This window comes from Peromyscus californicus, unplaced genomic scaffold (assembly GCF_007827085.1).
Source record: "Peromyscus californicus insignis strain IS unplaced genomic scaffold, ASM782708v3 Scaffold_7__1_contigs__length_154581171, whole genome shotgun sequence".
Taxonomy (NCBI): Eukaryota; Metazoa; Chordata; class Mammalia; order Rodentia; family Cricetidae; genus Peromyscus; species Peromyscus californicus.
Window position 1 is genome coordinate 45,304,053 of NW_026294595.1, and position 22,166 is coordinate 45,326,218.

General features: G+C 41.6%; 1 protein-coding gene across 1 annotated transcript in view; it reads right to left on the reverse strand.

The window, feature by feature from the left end:
- Positions 1-323: 323 nt before the first annotated feature.
- The window catches only part of Stk39 (serine/threonine kinase 39), a 273,793-nt gene continuing 251,950 nt past the window's right edge, over positions 324-22,166 (reverse strand). Inside the window, exons 17-19 of the mRNA XM_052722942.1 lie at positions 12,538-12,602; positions 1,775-1,850; positions 324-1,571 (exon numbers count right to left, since the gene is read on the reverse strand). Coding sequence (XP_052578902.1) covers positions 1,776-1,850; positions 12,538-12,602 — 140 coding nt within the window. The 3' untranslated portion in view covers positions 324-1,571; position 1,775. The remainder of the gene's footprint in view (positions 1,572-1,774; positions 1,851-12,537; positions 12,603-22,166) is intronic.

The following is a 22,166-nucleotide window of genomic DNA, read 5'->3' on the forward strand; positions in this document are numbered from 1 at the left end:
TGCCCTGTAAGTTACTTAACTACTCTGGACTGTCCTCAGTATTCCTAGCACTAATGTGAATGGGGAAGTAGTTGGAAAGACTTGTTCTCTTTTGTTCCTTGAAGCCCCAATGGTTTCAAAGACTGTCTGTCTAAATGGGGTGTGAATGTTTCAATTAATCAGCAAAACCTGTGCTCTGTGACTGATGGCACAGACATGCCATTCTTCCTGGGGGCTCTTCTCACGAGTCAGCTTGTGAAGGCATCTGAGGACGGTGTTGAATTGCAGTGCAGGGACTCTTGGAGGAGAGGTGGAGGGGGGAGGGAAAGGAGGAGACACCACTGCACTGTGCAATACACTTTTATTTTCCTTTTACCTTTGCAGTTATCTTTGAGTAATTGTGTAAACAACAGAATGGAATGGAATTACATTAAATTGTATGCAAATGGTTCTAGAACACCTTAACAATTATGACAAGGCAATTATAAATAACTTCTTTCCTTAGTAATATATATTTGCTTTTAAAGTACATTAAAGAGCTGCCATATCTAGGGTTAGCTAGGAAAGAGCAATGGTACCATCCTGGGAGCCCACCTCCTCGAAGGTTTAGACTCGAAATTTGAAAATCCTAACGTTCACTAGGTTCATAATACATAGTCAAGCAGAAGGTTCTTGGGTTGGAAATATTTATTCTTGAATGTTTACAGCAATTTTACCTTTTGTCATTGCACAAAACCCTTTCTATTATTTTCACACCATCTGTGTATTCTGCAGAGTTTCAAGTAAAACTCAGATTCTGGTGCTGTCATGTTATCACCTTAAAAATAACAAATCCCGTCACCTCAGGAGAGCCAAATCAGAGACAGGGGTGTAGTTAACAATCTAACAGAATGGCAACATTTTTATAGTACTCTAAATGTTCTGATGAAGCAAAATTTAAGTATGCCGCCTTATGGAGTGCAGGTTTTAGATCTGAGACTATTCCAGAGTAAAGCAGCCTCAGGCACATTCGTAATATGAAAGTTTGCAAGGCACCTCCCTCTCCCAAGAGACAACTGGATTGTGGACTGGATTTTAGGCAAACAAACCAAAAGAGCAAACATCCAAATTCTTAATTCAGTCATTTCAAAAATTAGAAGTTACAAATACTCCAAAGATAGACCTCAAATTTTGGTTTAAATAACCAGAGATCAACTGCAGGAAGCATAGGATGAAAACTGGTTCCCTCATCGCTAAGGTGTGGAAAGCATAAATATATGAAAAATAAAATTCACAGTCAGTTTTAAAACTAGAATTCAAGTTTGGCTAATAAATCTGAATTTTATAAGTATATTAATTTCTAAGTACAACATAAGAGAGGCAGTATCGTCAGATGTACAATTAAAGTATTAAACAGAAATACAATAGAAGGAGAAAAGGCTTCAGGTAGAAGATTCCTTTTGTTAGCAAGAGACAGGACCACCTGAGTGTGTTTCAGACTCCTCTCTTACGGGCTATCCAAATTGAGACTGCTAAGAATATTAAACAGCTTTCTGGAAAGAAGTCGGCAACCGTCGGGCAGCGGCACTCGCCTGTTCTCAGACTGTGGATTGCTGGAGAAGAAAGCAGAACTCAGAGTGCTGTAAGTTTGTAAAAAAAGTATTTTTTTTTTTTATCCCACGTCATCGAAGCCAGCCTCTTCACAATCTTCTTATTTTGTTGGGAACTGGGAGTGAAGGGGAGGGGAGAAGGAGGCAAGGGGGGGGGCTGGAAGAGGAGGGGGCATGATAGATGAGGGTGACAGCGGGGGACATACATCAGCTCACACTCAGTTGAGCAAACCCGATCAGCTTTACTTCATCGGGAATCTCCGCCCCATCGCAGCCGGAAGCCTGAGGAGGAAGAAGAAACTGTCAGTGTCAGATTCAGAACCTGCATGGGTGAGCTCAGATCCCCTCCAGGTCACCGGCTCCTCTTTAAGGAGAGACCCCCAGAACTGCGTCATCAAATGGTGTTAGAAATCTAGTCCTGATGCCTTCAAACAGCGGAGGTGTGGAGAGATGTGCTATCCATTAATATATAACTGTGCCCACCTAGAGTTAAGAATGAAACCCATATTCTATCTGCTTCAGCCTCCTAAGTGGGAATTCTTAGGTGCCTGGGAACATGCCGTTAAAAAGGAAAAGTGAGATTCCAGCCCACTTCTCCCTGCCACTGTTTCCTGGCTGTATGACTAGTGGTTCTGCTCTGCCATGTATTCTTGGTATGATAAGCTACCCCATCACAGACGCAGATCAATGAATGGGACTGACCAGTCATGGACTGGAACCTTCAAATCTGTTAGTGAAAGTAAACATTTTCTCTTCCTAAGCTTGTGACCTGAAGTACGTTTGTTTGGGCAAAATATGACTAACATAGTATTGTAACAGAATTCTTTCCTTCAGCCACATTTTATTCCTATTATTTTAACACATCTTAGTGACCTTAAGTTAGCCCAAATCATAGTGTGTCCAAACTTTGTTTTTCCTATTACATCAAGATCAGAAGATATTGAAAATAAGCCACTGTCTATTGGGGTCATTTCATTAGTCCTACTTTGTTAGTTTCATCCCTGTTCATTTCTTTTATCCATACATGTACATGCATGGATACATACCTGTGTGCACACGTGTACACACACACAGACACCCACACACACACACACACACACACACACACACACACACACACACACACACACAGTGGGAGGAGATCACTGTTTTTAAGTTTCTTCTTCACCTTATAATACATTGATCAGAACTGGAGATTACAGAAATGCTAAGGGGGGGGTTGATGTATGATTAATTATCAACAGGTCACATAAAAATTTCTAGGCTCAATTCATGCTAAATGATTTCAACTATTAATAGCTTCTTGTACCCCTTTGCAAACACCACCATTAACCTGCTAAGCATGGACTGTGTATGTACAGTGTTCAAACAGCAGGTACATGAAATCTGCCTTTGTCAAATGTATCGTTTTTCATTAAGTAAGAACACAGTCAAAATACATTTTACATGTGTGAAGACATTATAATAACTGTCTCTAACCTAACCTAACATTCAGTATAAATTTTGCTGATGTCAAATCAGTGCCTTGAAGGTGGGTAAAACCAGGCAGCATTTATAGCAAAGATTCTATGTTGTGCCTGTCCAACGACACCTCTAACTTTCCTTGACAGTTGAGCAACTCAGGGAAGACCAGTTTTCTGTCTCTGCTTCGCCTCACTTCCAACAAGGAAGGGCAGCCCAGTAGGCATTTCAGGGGACACTTCCTGGTGGCACTCGTCACATCAGCACTGAACCGCTCCCACCCCTTACTTTCTTGTTCCATTACAGCTGTCCCTTCTTCTGCCCTGACACGTTCCCTCTCTTTCCCTCTCTCTCGTGAGGCTCTTCCGCATTTCACTGACTGGCAGCACAAACCATGGGTTTAGTAAGCAGGTGAGTGACAGCAGCTGAGGAGAAACTGCCGCCACAGCTGGTGACAAAACGATCCGAGTGGCTGGTGTCGAAGCCCGTCAAGAGCTTTAAAGCAACTTTAGAGATGGGACGAAAAGAACCACGACATCTGAGGGAATGTGGAGGAATAAAACCCAAACAGCAGCCACAATGGTCAAGCTGACTTGAAACAAAACACAGCCATGAGGGACAGTTTAGTAGCAGGCCCTTAGTTACCGCGGGCACACAGAGGGAGTCTCCCTGAAGTCTTCCCATGCTGTGCCCTGGCCTGGTGGACAGATGTGCTTGTTTCCTGGACAAAGCCCTTCCTTGGTTTCCTCTAAGACTCGGGCACCTTCCATGCAGCCCATTGTCCCTAATCCACGCTGTGCTCAGCTTCTCTCACTCTTTCTCAGTCCACAGAGCACCAAGGAGACCAGGTACACATGGTCAAACACTCAGAGTCAAGGGACCAAGACCCTGCCAAGAAATAGTCTTCAAACCTTTAGGACTCAGAGTCACTATTTACTGTTAAAAGAGATTAAAGACTCCAAAAAATACATTTATGTGGGATACTTTCCTTGCACTGTCTCAGAAATTAAAACTGAGAAAATTAAAAAGTTTGATGTTATTGAAGTACATTGTTTAAAATATTTTAAAGGAATCTTCCACGGCTATGTCTCAGTGGTATCTCACATACTTATCATGCATGAGGCTCTTAATTCAGGTCCCAAAATGTAAAAAAACAAACAAACAAACAAAAAAAACAATTTACATTAAAAACATGTTTATGTAGGTTATATTTATTATATTATCTTATAAATTAAAACACAGTTCTAAAGTACTTCCTTACTGATTCATTAAAACCAAAATGAACTTATTCCATGATAACATGAACATCTTCATGAGAAACAATGGCTTCCCACCACCTCCCAAAAAGAATCAGCCACAACAACAAAACTCCTAGAAGACCGACACAACTTTGTAAACTTCTTTAACATTGTGCTCAGTGATGCCAGCTGGATTCTCACACATACTTCTGCATTTATTCTACTAGTCTACGCTGCTACAGTACCAAACTTTTCCCAGTGGTATTTCTGAAAGGTTAGCTACTGCATGGAAACCCAAACAAGAGGGCCGAATGTTCAGTGCTACATTCCATTAAAATCCATCGGTCCCCTTTGCCCTTTGAGCGAATCTTTACCTGTGGATGATTTTTAAGCACCATCAGTTTTATAGATCTTCTAAAGGTTATTTCATTACACAATATGAATGCCATATAGTGTAAACAAACTGTATTAATTCATATGGCCCACCAGCAATCTCATCCAAAAAGTCCTGAAGTACTGGGGGGCTGCCATAGAATGGTAGATACAAGTTTTCCAAAATTCCATTTCCATTTGAAAATTCCAATTTATTACTGACAACAAATATTGTCAGGTTTTAAAGTGTCAATCTTACTTTTCTCATTAAAAAAAAAAGTCTGCTGAATCTGATAACAATAGTTGTCAGTTTGTCTTAGTAAAAACGGTTTCTTGTGGGTGGGAAGGTATTGGGAGTCTTAGCTGACAAACAGCTATTCATGAGAGGCTTTTTCCAAAGCCTCTCACTGTACTTCCACTGCATACCAAAGAAATGATCCGTCCCCATTTTATTACATAGAATATTAAATGGACGTGTCCTCAAGCTGAAATTTAATAAAATTAGAATTGTTCCCTGCCTTATTAGGAATAGTCTTAAGTAAAACTGACTTGACTTTTTACAGGGATGGGATGTAGCTAGAAGTCTGGACTGAAGTTTCTACCTTGATTTATGGCAACACTGTAAGATTTTGCCTACCATAACTTTTGTACCACGATCAATACAGTGGAAAAGGCAATGCAATGCCATCTTAGTAGTAACTGAAAAACGTTATGACATCCAGAATCCTCTTGAAGGGTCACAGGGAACCTCAGAGGCCCATGACCTCCCTACACTTTGTGTACCCCAGCTTCAAAATGAAGTTGAAAGAACTAATGGGATTCCATAAAATTAATTTTTGCACAGCAAGCAATTACTAGACTGAAGAGACATCACACAGAATGGGAAGAAAGATAAACTTCTAATTAGACAAGGGTTCATACACAGAATATACAAACAACTGCAAAAGCTAAATAACAAAGCCTCAAATCATTCAACGAATAAATGGGTTAATGAACTAACTAGATAGTTTTCAAAAGAAGAAATTCTAAGTCAATACATATTTGAAAAGGTGTTGAGCATCCTTAAGCATTAAGGAAAAGCTAATTAAAACTGCTCCGAGGTTTTATCTTACCACAGCGAGCATGGCCATCATCAAGGAAACAAACACCAGCAAGTGTGGGTAAGAATACAGGGAAAGAACAACCCTTATGCACTGGGACAAAAACTTGTACAGACACTGCAGAAATCAGAAATCAGTACCGGGGTGGGAATGGGTCTTTCAGTTATTTTTCTACTGCTGTGACAAAACACCATGACCAAGAAGCCAACTTATTTAAACAGCATTTAATTGGGCTTATAATTTCAGAGGGTTAGAGTCCATAATAGCAGGACAAAGACATGGTGGCAGGAACAGCTGAGCGCTTACTTCTTGATCAACAATCAAGAGGCAAAGAGAACATACTAGAAACGATGTATGTTTTTAAAGCTCTTAAAGTCCACCCCTATGACATACTTCCACCAACAAGGCTTAATCTTCCTCAAATACTTCCACCAACTGGGGGCCAAGCATTCAAACATATGTGCCTTAGAATTACCATATGATCCAGCTATAATACTCCTGGTAGACACCCAATGACTGTAAGTCAACATACCACAGAGATACGTGCACATCTCAGTTCACTGATACTTTATTCACAATAGCCAGTTTCAGAAAGATACGTTTTCTCTTGCATGCAGTATGTATGTATTATGTGTATATATAATACACACACTCATATATATATATATGTATATATATATACACACACATATATATATTCATAACACACACAATGTAGTGGGAGAGAATGCCAGACAGATAGACACACAAACACTAAACCAAAACAGGGAAAAATGAGAGGTTAAAGAAAAAGGCAGTGAGGGAGGATGATTAATAAAAAACAAACTGTATTGATACATGCGTGTGAGATATTATAATGAAACCTATTACTTTGTATGTTAACTTAAAGAAAGAAGTTAGAACATGTTATCCCAGAATACCAAGCTCTGGCATGTAGGCTACTGTAAGTTAAAGACACTCTTGGTCTCAATTAGGGTTTCTATTGCTGCAATGAAACACCATGGCCAAAAAGCAAGTCGAGGAGGAAAGGGTTTATTTGGTTTACACTCCCACATTATAGTCCAATGTTGAAGGAAGTCAGGACAGGAACTCAAACAGGGCAGGAACCTCGAGGCAGGAGCTGAAGCAGAGGCCGTGGAAGGGTGCTGCTTACTGGCTTGCTCCACATGGCTTGCTCAGCCTGTGTTCTTACTGAACCCAGGACAACCAGCCCATTGTAGCCCCAGAAACAATGGATGGTGGCCTCCCCCATCAATTACTAACGAAGAAAATGTCCTTCAGGCCTGCCTATAGCCTGATCTTATTGAGGCATTTTCTCAATTGAGACTCCCTCCTCTTCAGTGACTGTAGATGGTGTCAAGCTGACATGAACCTAGCCAGTACACTATTAAAGACAACTATGGGAAAATGAGTTCAAAGCCAGCCTGTTCTACATAGATCATTCCAGGCCAGCTAGGGCTATACAGCGAGGCCTTGACTTAAAAAAAAGACAACAGTAGGTACAGAAAATGCACTCTGACCTTCATCAAACAATAGCTAAAACTCATTAACGGAAAGTATTCTCCCTGCACCTGGAAGAAACAACATAGGCAGAAACCGAAGGTAAGAGAAATCTGTACAGACCAATCTTGTTAAGTAAGTCTGCATTCCATCTGAACACTGCAAATGCTTCCACAGAAAGGGTAAGAGTGATTAAAAACCAAATCTAACCAAAATTCTGCTCCTAGATGTGTAAGTTCCAATGCAAAAACACAAGAACCATGATGATCCAAGGCAATGTGACTTTTCTAAGCATTACTATTTCCACAGTAATGGCTTCTGAAGTAAGTGAATGGAATCTGAGACAAAGGATTCAAAAGAATGATTAAACACACACACACACACACACACACACACACACACACACACACATTATTTGACCACACATATAGAATAAACATATATATGCTCATAAAAGAGGAATCAGTCAACTGAATGAAACAAAAAGTCAGTATAGGATGGTTAAATGGAAGTCTGTAAAGAGACAGAAATACTAACAGGTAAAAAACAAGACAAAAACCAGGAACTACTGGAAGTGAAAAGTTCAGTATGTCAGATACAAATCTCAGTGGAGAACTCACCAATGGAATAGACCAATAAGACAGAACACTGGGGTTTGGTGGTGAGGTCGAGGAGCTAGGGTATTTATACAATATCAGGTATAAATCAGTAATAAAGCATGAATAGACCATATAAGATTCACATTCCTACCCACAACTCCACCATTAATTATTCTTGCCCCTTGCCTTGTCACTTTTTTTTAAATACTTTTCTCGCTTTTTGTCCAAGCAAAACAAAAAATCTGCATCTTGTTATGTACCCCACTCTGGTGTTTTTTTTTTTGTTTTTTGTTTTTTTTTTTTTTTTTTTTTTTTTTTTTCTGAGACAGAGTCCCTCTGTGTAGCTTTGGAGCCTGTCCTGGAACTCACTTTGTAGACCAGGCTAGCCTCGAACTCAGAGATCCTCCTGCCTCTGCCTCCCGAGTGCTGGGATTAAAGGCGTGCGCCACCACTGCCCGGTTCCCACTCTGGTCTTAACCTCACAGCTCTTATGACTACCTCTAGGCTCTGGAATTTTAAGCATGTGCTACTATACTCTTGGCCTATCAAATTTCATTCTCAGGATTAACCAAAAAGGAAAATATAAATTTGGCCTCTCATACAAAAGAAAAAAAAATATGCAAATTCTCAGGGACTTTGCACGGCAGTGTATAATACCATGGGGATTACCATTCAAGCCTATAGTCAGATTCCTAAAACTTCCTCCCTAGCACTTCCTTCCAGGCTGCAGGAACTGCCTGGGCCTGTGCAGGAGATGAAGATATGATAGTTCAGCACCAACCTTCTTCCCCAAAGGTAGATGTGTTTGGGAATCAGTGGGAGAGTTTGAAAACATACCAAAGCCCATTTCTTCTCCATGGGTGGTGATTCAACTGGCCTGGGTATAGTTTGGGGATGCTCTAAGCTCCAGGGAGATTATAGAGACATGGTGTCTGAGGGCCATGCTTTACTCCAGTGCTTCCTGGAGTATGAAGCTCCACATTTCCCATGAAGCATTGGTCCTCAAACTTCAACCTCAGAATTTCCAGTTCTCATTTGGAGAGCTAAATCGACGCCTGTGACTCATATCCCATCTGTCCCAGTGCCCTGAAATAATGGGCCTGAAATAATGCCCTGGCATTTCCATTTCCACATGTTCCTAGCCAATTGTGTGGCCTCTGCCTGGCCTACATGTGGACAGCCTTTGCTTTAGACAGAACAAGAATGGGGGTTGGTGCCACATGGAGCTTCTGAACAGGCTGAGTCCCTTAGATCTCACCCTTGTCCTCTTGCAATAAGGGGAAAGCTCAAAACTCTCAGTTTTGCCTTTTTCTGTCTTCACTTTACTTATGTTTCAGGAAATGATATAGTCAAGCGTCCTCCAAGTAGACCTAAGCTGAGAGCCTCTAGAAATAAGCCCCTTAGTTATTAATCATCAAAACGTTTATGAGATCTCTATCTGCGATGTACATAATGTTATTACGTTTCAGCAACTAAAATCTATAATGCTCATGCAAATGGGTGCCAACTGGATGTTAATTATATGCACTCCAATTTATATTTTTTCAAAGGCAAATTAAACTTATCTTATTTCACATTTTCACTAATGCAATTTTTTAAATTCCACATTGAAGGCAGCAAAATTCACCTACACTATGAAACTGTGGGGTGGCTAATTAAAAAAGAAATAACAATGCTAAAGCCATGTGGCTGTGTCAAACTGAAGGTCACAGGATACTGAGGCTGAAATGGCCTCCTGGCTGAAACACTTCCTTAAAAGCAGAGAAACAGCTGATCCCTAGCCCAGGCCACGGCAGTGGGGAAACCATACTTGTCAAAGAAGGTTAAAGGTCTTACTGGTCAAAAGCAAATCCAACTTCCTTAATTCCTTTATATTTATGAGGTGAGGGTCATTTTTATTTATTTAATATATTTATTTATTTTTATGAGACCAGAGTCTTACTACAGCCCTGACTTGCCTTGAACTTGGAGAGGCCTGCCTTCCTGTACCTCCCTCCCGAGTGCTGGGGTAAAAGGCAGGCACCAACCTTGGCATTCATATGACTGGTTTCTTAAGTGATTAGAAACACAAGGTAAGGTGGACCAAGTGGCCATGGCAGTCAAGTGGCAATTGATAAATCCATAGGAAGAACGCTTCCAGCTGTGGCAAAACGGCAGCATCACTCAGTGGCGCCCTCCAAGTTCTAAAAGCCTGGAACAAAGCCTAGTGCAGCAGCCACTAAAGCAGAGAGCCTGGTCAATGACCTGGGCATTGGGATTTTTTTTCTAAAGAGCCCCTACAGGCCCACATGTGAAACAATAGTTCAGCAAGGGAAAGAAACACAGTGGGAAGCCCTCCCTACTTTCCAGGCAACTTCCAGACCCCTGACATTTTCCTTAGGATCTGAATCATGGTAAACAGCTGAGAGATGAAAGGACATTGAGCCACACAGCAGCAGCTTATGAGGAATACCTCTGCCGAAACGCTTTGATCTTTTATTCTTCAAATATAACCAAATTGATGAGTGAAGGCCAATGCATCTGAGTCCTTGAGTTTTATCTGGCTGCCTGTGGTTCAACTTAGCTCTGTGGAGTGTGTCTTAACCTGGCTGACTGCTGATAAAAACAAAGAAACCTCTCAGGCTTGAACAAGAACTGGACAGAGAGTGAAGACTGGTCATTCTTGAGACTGGTTTATTTAACATGTCTAACCACCACAGATGAAACACTATCACTTTCCAGTTCTTGAGAACAGCCCCACTGCTGCCTGTCTAGCTGAGGCAGAGGATTTACTTCCAGGACTCCACTGCCCTATGTGGCATTGCTCAGTCTTTAAGGTACAGAGGAGACCCCATCTCAAGCGAAGCAAATACATCCAGACATACAAAAAAAGAATCTGCAAAGGAATCCATGAAAGCACAGGCTTGGGGGCTGCCTCTGAAAGAAAGCTAGGTATTTTAAGTATGGGTTCTGAGCTAGACCAGAGTTGAATTTGCAGCATCTACTGTGGATCCTGGGCGAGGTGACTCCACCTGGCCTCAGACTTCCAAGAGGGAAAGGGTCCGGCCAGCAGAGGGGAAGTGCAGCAGGTGTACAGCATATAGGGTCAGAGAAGGGTTTTGCATCATGACCAGGGATGAGGGCTTGAGACAGGATGACTGAAGGGGGCCACTCACATCTTGACAGCACTTTGGAAATGCAGAAAGGTTACTCTGGCCCACAAAGCTGGGCACTGAGGGACTGCTGTTGGGAAGAAGGCCTAGGAAGCAGAGCAGTGTCTCAGAATGAGGTGCTAAGCACAGAAGAGAAAATCGAGAGATAATCCAGGAAACCTAAAAGCTAATCAGAGGAAGAGATGGGAGAGTGCTGTTGTCCCCACTGTTCTCAAAAAGAACAACTTTCCCGAGAGGATGTTGTCACTGCTGTTTTATAGGAAGTAAATTCACACATGCTGGGGATGGATCAGCATGAGGGTTTCAAATGGTTGTCTCTGTCAAGACATCCAAAAAGAGGAACCTGTTCTTCAGACAATGCCTCACCCCAAGAAAAGATATTTATAAGGGTTTGAAATGCTGACACAGGGTACCAGTTTCTCAACACATGCTCCCATATAACTAAAACAAGTGCACCAAATTGCTGGTGAATTTCAAACATGGTAGAGGTGAGATAGTAGACGGCCCTAAAGATTAAGTTCTGTGTCTTGTAGTGTTCTGTACTGAATAAAATGTTCTATTATTACCAGATGTATTCTGTGAACACCCCTGTATTTTTGTTTGATCACACATTCTAACATCCTAGCTTTCTGAAATGAGATGAGAAGCAAGACATGGAAAATTCATTAACACCAGGCTTGCATTCACTGTGCTTATTCATGAAGCAGTTGTGGCCACACGAACTTTCCAGTTGATTTTCACAAGGAACAACAAAGAGGCGGTCCATCAGTATTATTTGTGCATGGTCACGTGTTGGTCCTCCGGATCTTAAATTGCTATGGCATTCTGGCTGGCCCTTGATTAAGATGAACTTATATTTTAAAATGAGTCATTTACTCTGCCTTAATACACTGCTTGCTAAAATTTCTTGGGAAAGTATAAGTCTTGATGATCTAGACTTAAGACTCTTGCTTCACAGTCACCCAGAACTGTCACTGTTCCGTCTCCTGCAGCCACCTGTACTTAGATTTAAAATGTGCTACTGTGAGGACATCTATTCTCTGCAAAAATGTGGTGGCATGGCTTCAGTCAGGGGGTGAAATGCTGTATCTTTGCTCACTAGCCTTCAGTGGGCTGTTCTGCCATGTTTCCAATTAGCGGAACCGTTTACACAACGATCAGCCTCTATTCTAAATGTCAAAACTACCCGGCTTTCACTCAGGAAAGTTTTGGTAAGACTGCTGCCTTCAATTCAGTTTAATTTTGTCTGTATGGTCATGGTGCAATGCAGAGAGGCTCTGGAGCAAAATGGTACCCACAGGCTTTGAGGGGCTCAAAGGGCCACTCACAAAGCTATGATGAGCAAAGAACGACCTACACTCACGAAGTAAAAGTTTCCCGTCATGATCAGAAAAACATTCCCAATGTGGCAGAAGCAACTAATGGATACAAAATGTTATTCTCCCCAAGTCTAGCAACAGCAAAATTATATGTATGAAATAATGTGATTGTTCTTCACGGGTATCAGCATGACAAAAACATTACTTCCGTTTCCACCTTCCACTTACCAACTTAAATGTCAATGTTTTTAAAGCTTTGGGGTCATCTACAATCTTCTGTAAATTAGCAGCCACTGTAAAATAAAAACACAGAGAAACAGTGTCCAAGTTATTTCCAATAACTCTGGATTTTCACATCAATGATTTGGAAAATTTGACTAATGATGCTATAAACTGCAAAATCATTTCTTTCACAGGCATTACAAAGTCCATATAAATGACCAAATTACTTTCATACAGATATTTTCTAAAACCATTTCTATCATTTCTGTCAACTCCTATCTATGTGCATCTGGATTAATCACTGTACATCAACCCTGCATTTCCTATAATAAAATTTGAAATTACTTTCTAATGGAAAGTAAAAATGATAGCAGCTCCTGAGTCTCAACTGGTTGGTTTTTCTAGAAACTCATTACTGAGAAAATGATTAGCCAGGAGGGGGCAGTGCAAAAGAGGAGAGGGTTGTTACAAACTTCCCTGGGAAATAACCAGTCAGCATGTTGGAACTCTTGGCCTATAAATTCATTCAATTCTCTGCACCCATTTTTATCATGGAACACAATACGGCAGACAACCTTTACAGCTCAGGCAGGTTGTTATGCTTTCAGGCCACCGTGATCTGTCTCTATATGGTGATATGTCACCTTGAACAATACCTGAGTTGGTGGGCCAGGGTCAATGTACGGAGACTGTCAGTGCAGAGCTCCGCACTGAAGAGCTAGTCCCAGGGTCAACGGATCCATCAGAGGTTGGCCCTGGTCTCTATGCGCTCTGGTATATCTGGGGCTGTAGTACAGAAGGCAGACTTTTCCCAGCTGCCCATCTAACTTGAAGTACTACTTATGAGTGGAATCAGCAAAGAGGATGAAAATGGAAAGCTACTTTTTTACATCCACACTTCAGGTACAAACTATTGAGAGTCAAGTTGGAGCCAGTGGAAAGAGGTTCTTATTAGAACAAAAACCGAGACGACGGGGTAGGGGTGGGGGGTGCTGTTTGTCATTTTTATGTTGTCAGAAAAACTAACTGCTGATTCAGGTTTTTTTTTCCCCCTGAATTTTTTGAGGTTCAAGACTTTGAGAAGACAGAAATACACTATGAGTTTCAAGTAGAGAGTAGAAGGAAATATGTGAAAATTTTGTTTTCCTTTATGGCTGACAGGAATAAACCTAGATATGATGAATTTCTGCAGATTTACTTCATTTAATCTGTTAGTTGTAAAGGAGGGCAAAATGAAAATTACAGGCTTGATGTGGCCTATTTTTCTTTATAAATCACAATTATAAGCATGATTTTATCTGCGCTTATTGCCCTCTCACCTAGCTGCATTCTGAGCAACCTGAAAGGTTTCATTTTTACCCACGCCCACTCCCCCTTCTCATCTCTTTTTCTTTTCTTCTGTTGGCACAGGCGATCGGACACAAGTACACACCTATTGACCATAGCCCAGGCCACTGACGCCCGTGAGGCTGGCCTCCCTGAGCTTTATGAATAGACTCGAGATACTAAAATCATCAGTAATTTGTGTAAGAAATACTGGCTCCCAGAGTGAGGTTTCCAGCTAGGAGACACCACCTACCAAAGAAAGCCAGCATTTACTATGTCAGGACACTCTGACTATATGCAAATTGCAGGAGGGGAAGACGGCGCTTGTGTTCTTAAGACATAAAAACGTTCTAATAGCCCCACTGATTCGGGCTGATTTCACGAGTGGCTGTAAAGTTGTCACATGAATTTTAGTCCTTTCATTGGGCTCTCTTGGCTAATGTGGCTGATTTACTGCTTTGTTCTGGGTCATCTATTTCTAGGTTGCTATCTAATGTTCAGCCAGACACACTGCTCTGTCCTGCATGAATTCATAGCCCTCTGGGGTACAAACATGTGCACAAGGGCCAACTTCTAGGGAAGTGGCCAGCAGCTTGTATACCTACTCAAAAGGAGGCATGGGCTGCAGGCATCTGAAACAATCACCTTAGGACCTAGGCTCCCCAAGTGTGGATCCCATTCCTCTGGGACATTAGAAATTCAAATTCTGTCTTCGGCTCAGAGCAAAAATAGCAAAACTGGCCACTTACCTGATTACTTAACCCAGCTGCTAGGCTTATTTTCAATTTAGTTGATTCTAATTTGTTGTAAAGTGCTATAAAACACCTTCATTTAACTGACATCACAGAAAATTCAGGGTGATGCTAATTTCTCTTCCAGCAGCAATACTCATTAAAAAGATGGGTGCCACTGCTCTCTCCCTTCTCCTGACTGTGCACCTGGATTTCAAAAATAAAAACGCTCCTTACCTGGAACGTGAGTGGAGAAGGAAGTGGTGGGTGGGCTGCCTGTGACTCCAGGCTTCTCGTCCATGTCAGAGAACACTGAAGCTGCTGTGCTACGAGACTCTAGAGTTTCCCAAAGACTTGCTTCCAACGCCCATTTCCTTGGCCAAGAACTGAACTTAAGTCCCTCTAGACTTCCTAAAATAAAACTCAGGTCTTTCTCTTCAATGCAAACCATTCTCTTCTTTGAATTCGCCTCCTAGTTCCTTGCCAGGCCACTGAACTCAGTCCCAAGAACTTCTCCATGCTCGGGGGAAGCAGGGACACGGTGAGACCCAAGGGCTCTACCTCTTAAGCCTCCCTCCCTGTTTTCCCTTGCTTCACATGTTAGGCTTGGTGGTCCGTCAGGACTAAATCTGTATTTCCATTTCTTTTCATAACGTGTAGCATATACAGCAAGCACTGTGACTTATGAAGCTGTAATAACATCATTAATGGCCCACATGGAAACCATGCTCATTACCTCCCTGGATCTAAACAGAGAAGGCAATAAGACTGTCTGGGCAATCTGTCAGTATCCAGGTGGCCAAGTACATACTTCTTTGGCAAATGAAGCCAGGTCTTCTCCAGACAGTTTTCTCTATGAATGCCTTGTGTTCCTCAAATTCTCCATATTTTCATAGTTAAAGAATTAATGGTGATGTAAGGACTATTTATAGCCTGTGATTATATTCTGAGTAATTAGTCAAGAGGTGCACTTCTCTCCCGGGGTAACAGATCATTTGATAACAATCTCATACAATGCTGAAGTTTCTGTGATGGTGAGTTAATTTAACTTGACCTAGTACTAAGCAAAAGCTTGGGGGAAAGAGGGCCAGTGATCACTGAGTCTGAGGGAAGGCCATGAGTAAGACTTAAGATAAGACAAGTGCGATCTTGGGACACCTGACAGGGTGATGACTTCAATCTGATGATTTATTCAATAGACATCCTGCATCCTTGATCTCACACTGAGTCGATGCGGAAAAGTAGAAAGAAGTGCCAAAAGGAAGGGAGATAACTCCAGGTCTAAGGAGAAAAGGGGGTGAATATGGGTGCTACTCTAAAATGAATGTGAAAATAATGGCCAGTTACATTCCAGATCCGGATGAAGCAAGAGATTCATCTCAGTAATTTCCCTACATTTCCAGTTTCTTGACTTCATGGAATGCACTGAAGTACAGTGTGCACAATCTAAACTCCCCATTTAGAATGCCTGGGTTCAAATCCAGTCTCTTGCTTAGGAGATGGGTGACCTCTCTGAAGTGGAGTAAGCTCATTCTGTCTCTGTGTGCTCGAGTGCTTTTGAGTATTCCTTGTGCTCACACATCTGTGCTTTCTGCACTGGGCAGCTGCACCTGTCTTAGCTGGCTTGTCTTCAGTCTTTACTGCTCTTTGTGGGTCTTTCACACCCATTATTTATGTGGGGATCTGGGTCACAAATGAGAATGTGCTGCCTCCTTGGAGAGTGCCATCTCAACAGAGTCTAGACTGTTACTGAACACACAAGAATGAAGGCACAGAGGCTACCATACCCCCATCTTCTGGGGCTACCGTTAGCAGATGACTCTAAACTTAGTCTTTCTCTGGGAGTTCCTTATGCTCAAAGAGCTGGCTTAGCCCCAGCCAGGGCTCTTCCCAAACCTGCATGCCTTCAATGAGAGTAAGAAAGCCCCATGTCTTCAATGCTGAATGACCCTGAGAACTCTCTTGGTTTGAAAGCTCCTTTTGGTGAGGCCTTTTTCTCTGTGGGAGAACAATTTAATTCCTCCACATTCGGATTCCTTAATTCCTTCACAGCTATTGAGCATGAAAACACTCCCCACAAAACCTACCTAGATACAAATCTATGCCTCTCATTCTCTTAGACTCTGTTCATGAGTGGAACACAGAAGGAACCTCCCATTACAGAATTCTGGGACAATACAAAAATGGTAAAAGAAATATTGAAGTAAAATAAGAAACAGCCACATTAAATACTTTTCTTGGGATTTCATTCAATTAAAATCCTGGTGAGAAAATGGGGTGCTTCTATGAGATACTACATGAACTACAAGTATCAGTTCATAGGAGAAGCAAGATGTCATACTTGAGTACCTTATTACTTATACGTAAAAGGATGAAATTCATGGGAAACAGGAACAGAGACATACACCCATAATTCTCCCTAAGGTACAGGTAAATTCCAGTTAGTATAACTTGGGCAGGGTGTGAAAATCCGAAATCACTTGACATAGCAAAACTACCTGTTACTGAATCTGCCCTTTAAAATATAACTGTTTAAGACTGGTATTTTGATCTGAATTTTGTTTAATGTGTTGAAGGTAAAATTTTATGAACTGGCTGACAACAATGGTAATGGAAGTGTCCAATAATCATTATGTTATTATTGCTCACTTTCAGAGCAATGAAATTGTATAATCAATATAGTTGTAACCTCATCTGGATAATGGTAGTGATAGACCAATATACTTACAGTTAAATTCCTCTCCAAAATGAAGATGAAAAAAGTAAAATAAATAAATAAAAATAAAAGCATGGTGTGAGAGAGGATAGCTAAGTCACACTTGCCAAGAATAAAGGGCATTCATCGGAGATAATGACAAGAAGTCACTCAGTTGCTTAGAGAAACAAAGGGGATTTCCTTGGGAGACGCACCTAGTAAAATGGGCTTTGCTTTCTAGAATATGAAGAATTCTATAGGTATCTTAGCCTGGGCTTTTAGCCTTAGAAACCTCTAAATTTTTAGGTGAAACTTTGTGGGCACACTTCTAAAGAGAGGAATGTTGCTTTTTCTAAGTACTCAGCAGGACCATGCCCTTTAAAGTCTTAACCATAGACCCCAAAGGCTTCCTAACATCTGACATCAGTGTAGGAAGCTAAGAGTTGAGGGCGTCTGTGTATGTCACACAGTCAGCCACACTGAAGTGTAGCTGCTGTAACATAAACCACACACATTTCAAGTGGAAAATAGGAGTTTTGAATTTGTGGACACTCATGAAACCACCACCAAAATGGAAAACATGAACACATCTACCACTCTCACTAGTGACCCTGTGCCCTCAGGAATTCTTCCCCCCACATCCCCACAGGCCCCCACGGCTCTCCTCAGGAAAACACTGCTTTGTCTTCTGTCACTGTAGGCTAGTTTTCATTTTCCAGAATTGTATACAAGTGGGATCATTTTATGTGTTCATTCTGTCTGGCTTCTCTTACATCTCATATTTTTGAAATCCATCCATGCTGCAACATGATTAATAGTTTCTTTTTATTTCTAAGTAGTATTCCAGTGCATGAATGTGGTTTGTTTGTTTATGTAATCACCTCTAGAATGATCTGGATTATTTATGAATTTTGTCACCACAAAAACAAAACTTTTATCCATATCCACATAGAAGTTTTGGAACAGATGATTTTTTTTTCCTGTTTGTTGTTTTAGAAGCAGGGATCATTATGCAGTCCAGGTAAGCTTTGAACCTCTGATCTTTCTGCTGCACCTCTCACAGTCTGTGATTACAAATGTTTGCCACATGCCCAGGGAGACCCCTGTCCCCCGCATCTTTCTTTTGGCTTGGATAGGTACCCAACCAGTGGAAAAGCATGCTCACTCGATGTATGCACACTTAGTTTTCTAAAAACTACAACCAGCAATGTATGAGAGTTTCAGTTTCTCAGACATTCACCAGCATTTAGTACAGCGAGTCTTTAATCTGGGCCATTCGAATACATGTATTGTTTTAATTTATGTTTCCTTAACAGACCACATTTCACGTGCATATTTGCTAGACTCTTTCAAGCTAAGTTCTAATGCTGATCTCCTGTTGTCTTTGTTAAGGAACCAATGGCATTTCTTCATAAAAGGGTGCTGCATGTAAGACCTTCCTTTGGCTCCTACAGTGAAGGGTCAAAACGTATCTACACAGCTCGAGCAGATGAGTCCACCCTACAAAGTCTCCCCAAATCTGCCAGCTGCAGAAAGTGCATTTCTCTGACACTGAGGCTTTTCGATGTGTAGGTCATGAGTGTGAGTAGAATTAAACAGAGAAGACAGGGGAATGACTATATGGAGAAAGGTGGAAGGGATACAACAGAGGGATCTATCCAAATTCGATTTCTAGAGGCTCAAAGAAAAGCTTTCTCAGCTCTCTGATGTCAGCTGAAAGTGCTTATTTAATTATGCTAGATGACTGAACTCTGAGGTAGGAGTTTGACACCATGGACGTATTTCCGGGAATGCTAACAGGACGGTGTGTGCATAAGGCATAAAGGGAGATGAGTTGGATGAACTAAAACAAATTATAATGACACAGGTGAAAATGTTACAATAAAACCCTTAGTTTGTCTACTAACAAGTAATAAAATAAACACACATGCGCATGCACCACACACACACACACACACACACACACACACACACACACACACACACACACACTCTAGCCAGGGTTCGAAATGACAATATCACAATCATTGAGAGGGATGACTCCCAGGCAAGTGCTACTCATTCAAACAAGAGAAACCACTGTCTAATCTAGTCTATCCAAAAGACTGAAAAAGAAATCATCTTTTTCAATGTATACAATCACTTGATTAAAAACAAAAGCAAAGAAACAATTTGAAGAGTTGTCTTTACAACCTTGTCAGATCCTACACGCTGCAGGAAGGCACCTATCAAGCACAGATGTGTGACAGAAGTTAGAAGCAGTGTTTAACTTCAGGGAACTTTTATCTGCAGTCTCATGTTACCCTGATGTATTTTACAGGGAGGATTATCCACACACAGCTTGAGCTCCAGCCTTCTGGCTTCTGGGCCAGGAAAAGCTTTGGCTAAGTTAAAATTAATGAAACAGCAAATACACTGATATGAAGAACGCTACCTAAATTACAGGCGAGGCAGCCGACTGAGGCAATGCCATCTGGCATCCAGACAAAGCCCAGGGAAGCTGGAAGGACTCTGGGCTTAGAGTGTGGCCACAGCCTTCCAGACAAAAGATGTCTTACACCTGTGGCCAGCCTCCCACCAGAGTATTCAGCCTTTGTTGAATGTGTGGCCTCAAGAAGGATGCCCACTTTATCTTCATGGTAAGGGTAATTTGTTTCTCAGTTTTGATCTATTCCAAAGTCTTTAAAGGAAGCCCGAGAGACTGGAAAATACAGAGGAAAGCTGAAGTAGCTTTTCTTTTACGTTGGTTTATGTTATGTGTCTGAGTGTTTTGCTTATATGTTAGTCTGTGTATCATTCCCACACCTAGTGCCCACATAGGTGTGACGAGGGCATCAGCTGTCCTGTAACTGGAGTTATGGACAGCTGTGAGGCACCATGTGGGTGCTAGTACCTGAATTCATGTTCTTTGCAAGAGCAGCCAATGCTCTCAACTCCTGAGCCATCACTCCAGTCTCTGAACTGACTTTTATAATAATAATAATTAAATAACACAATCATTTCAAGAGTTAACTGAAATCTCTAATATAAGCTACAGCATAAATAATCTGAAATTTAATCATAATCTAATATTAAAAAAAAAGACTTTAGAAATTTATCTTCTTCACATCTTAGCCTAGTGAAACCCATGGCCAGTTGTCATATCTTTGTTACAGGTCTGTCCACATGAGTTATGGAATGTGCATCAAAATGTATATCAGTCATTACTTCCTTCACTGTGAAAATCTGGCCACAAGAATAACAAAGGAAACATGGGGTGAGGGAGAAAGAGCCAACAGAACTACAGCAGGTGCTTAAGCATGTTAGCTAGCCGGCGGCGCTGAGCCCCAGGCAGGCCAGCACATAGATCACACCGCAAGAAGTGCTTTAGACTTTCCCCCAAATCTCAGTCCTCTCCTGTTCCTAATGTCCTTGAAGCCCCGGTTATAATACAGCATTATATAAATAAATAGACTAGCCACATTGTATGGGATCTCTAACATGGAGGTGAAATAGTCAAGCATTTTTGCATCAACTTCCCCATCATTGCTAGAGTAAGAGATGGAGAGAGGGCCTGTAGACTATGAAAGAGCAAATGGAATACACCATCAACAACCTCACAGGGAGGCTGCTTCTTCAAGCTCCACCTTCAGCTTAACCTTGGTCTTGTACTTTAAACTTTTAAAATAAATCATCTTTAATTGTTACAAGAATATAACCTGGGGTGGGTGTGGTAGTTTACTTTGCACCCCCTACTTGAATTTTATCTAGTAAAGTGTGAGATGTAGTTGAACTGAATAATGACCCTCTTACTCCCATGACTAAATCACATCTGTCTCCAGTGGGCAGACAGACTGGCAGAGGCCTTGCTGAGTAACACAAAGCGGGTCCTGGCAGAGGGCAGCCAACCCACTTAGGGTGGCAGAGAGAAGAACATCTAATGCTAACATCCTTGCCCGAAATCTGCAGCAGCAGGTAGGTGTAGTGGGTTAGACTCACTGCGGGGATTAAAACCCAGGAAACTATTAGATCACCAATTGGTAGGATTGTGTAATTAGAAGTCACCACACAAAATACAGAAATTAACCTTCCTAGTTCTTATACAGAACACAAAGGAAGATTCTTGGCAAAGTACTTTTGGTAGTCATTGTACAGCCTAAGTTGTTGGCTGTTTATTTTCTTAACTAATAACCCTCATTTATTTTGCATTAAATCTTTTTGATAGCAATAATTATATAAAAGTACACATCCAATAATTATACCTCAAAAAGCAAGCACTAAGAATGCTTCCCATAAAAGGTATATCATATAATCTGCACGAGTATCTATGCACATTCTAGGGATTCTAGTTACTCTCACGGGTTCCTCAAAAGCCAGGGGACACAAACTGGTCGAGAAGCATCAGCATCTCTTTCCAGAGACAACAGCCACCTCAGACTGCTGCTCCAGTAAAGTCCCAGAGCAGCTGCTGAAGGTGTGTCCGCATGGCTCTCTCCCAGGGCTGCATTGTTACCTTGGACTTCAACAGTGCCTTAGTTTGGATGATAAATTGGTATGGTCACTTCACTGGCAGAGGAGCCAGACTGAAGATCTTCGCCAGTAGACCCATCTGTCCTGTCCATTATCGGTCAGCACCCAGCTCCTGCCAGGCTCCAGCTGAATTAACAAATGAAAGACTCGCCAGCCAGTGCATGGTGGCCAAGAGGAAAGGCTTCTTCAGGAGGCTGCTGTCTCCCCCATAGAGATGGAGATGAGTGGAACAGGTCAGGGTGGTGTGATACCAGTCTGCAGCTTTGGGCTTTGAGCTCCCCTTTATGTTCCCCACTCCGACCCTGTTATCTGATACTGAGAAAACTCCATCCTCTTAACCAGCAAAGGCGAATGTAGCCCGGGATGAAGAGATC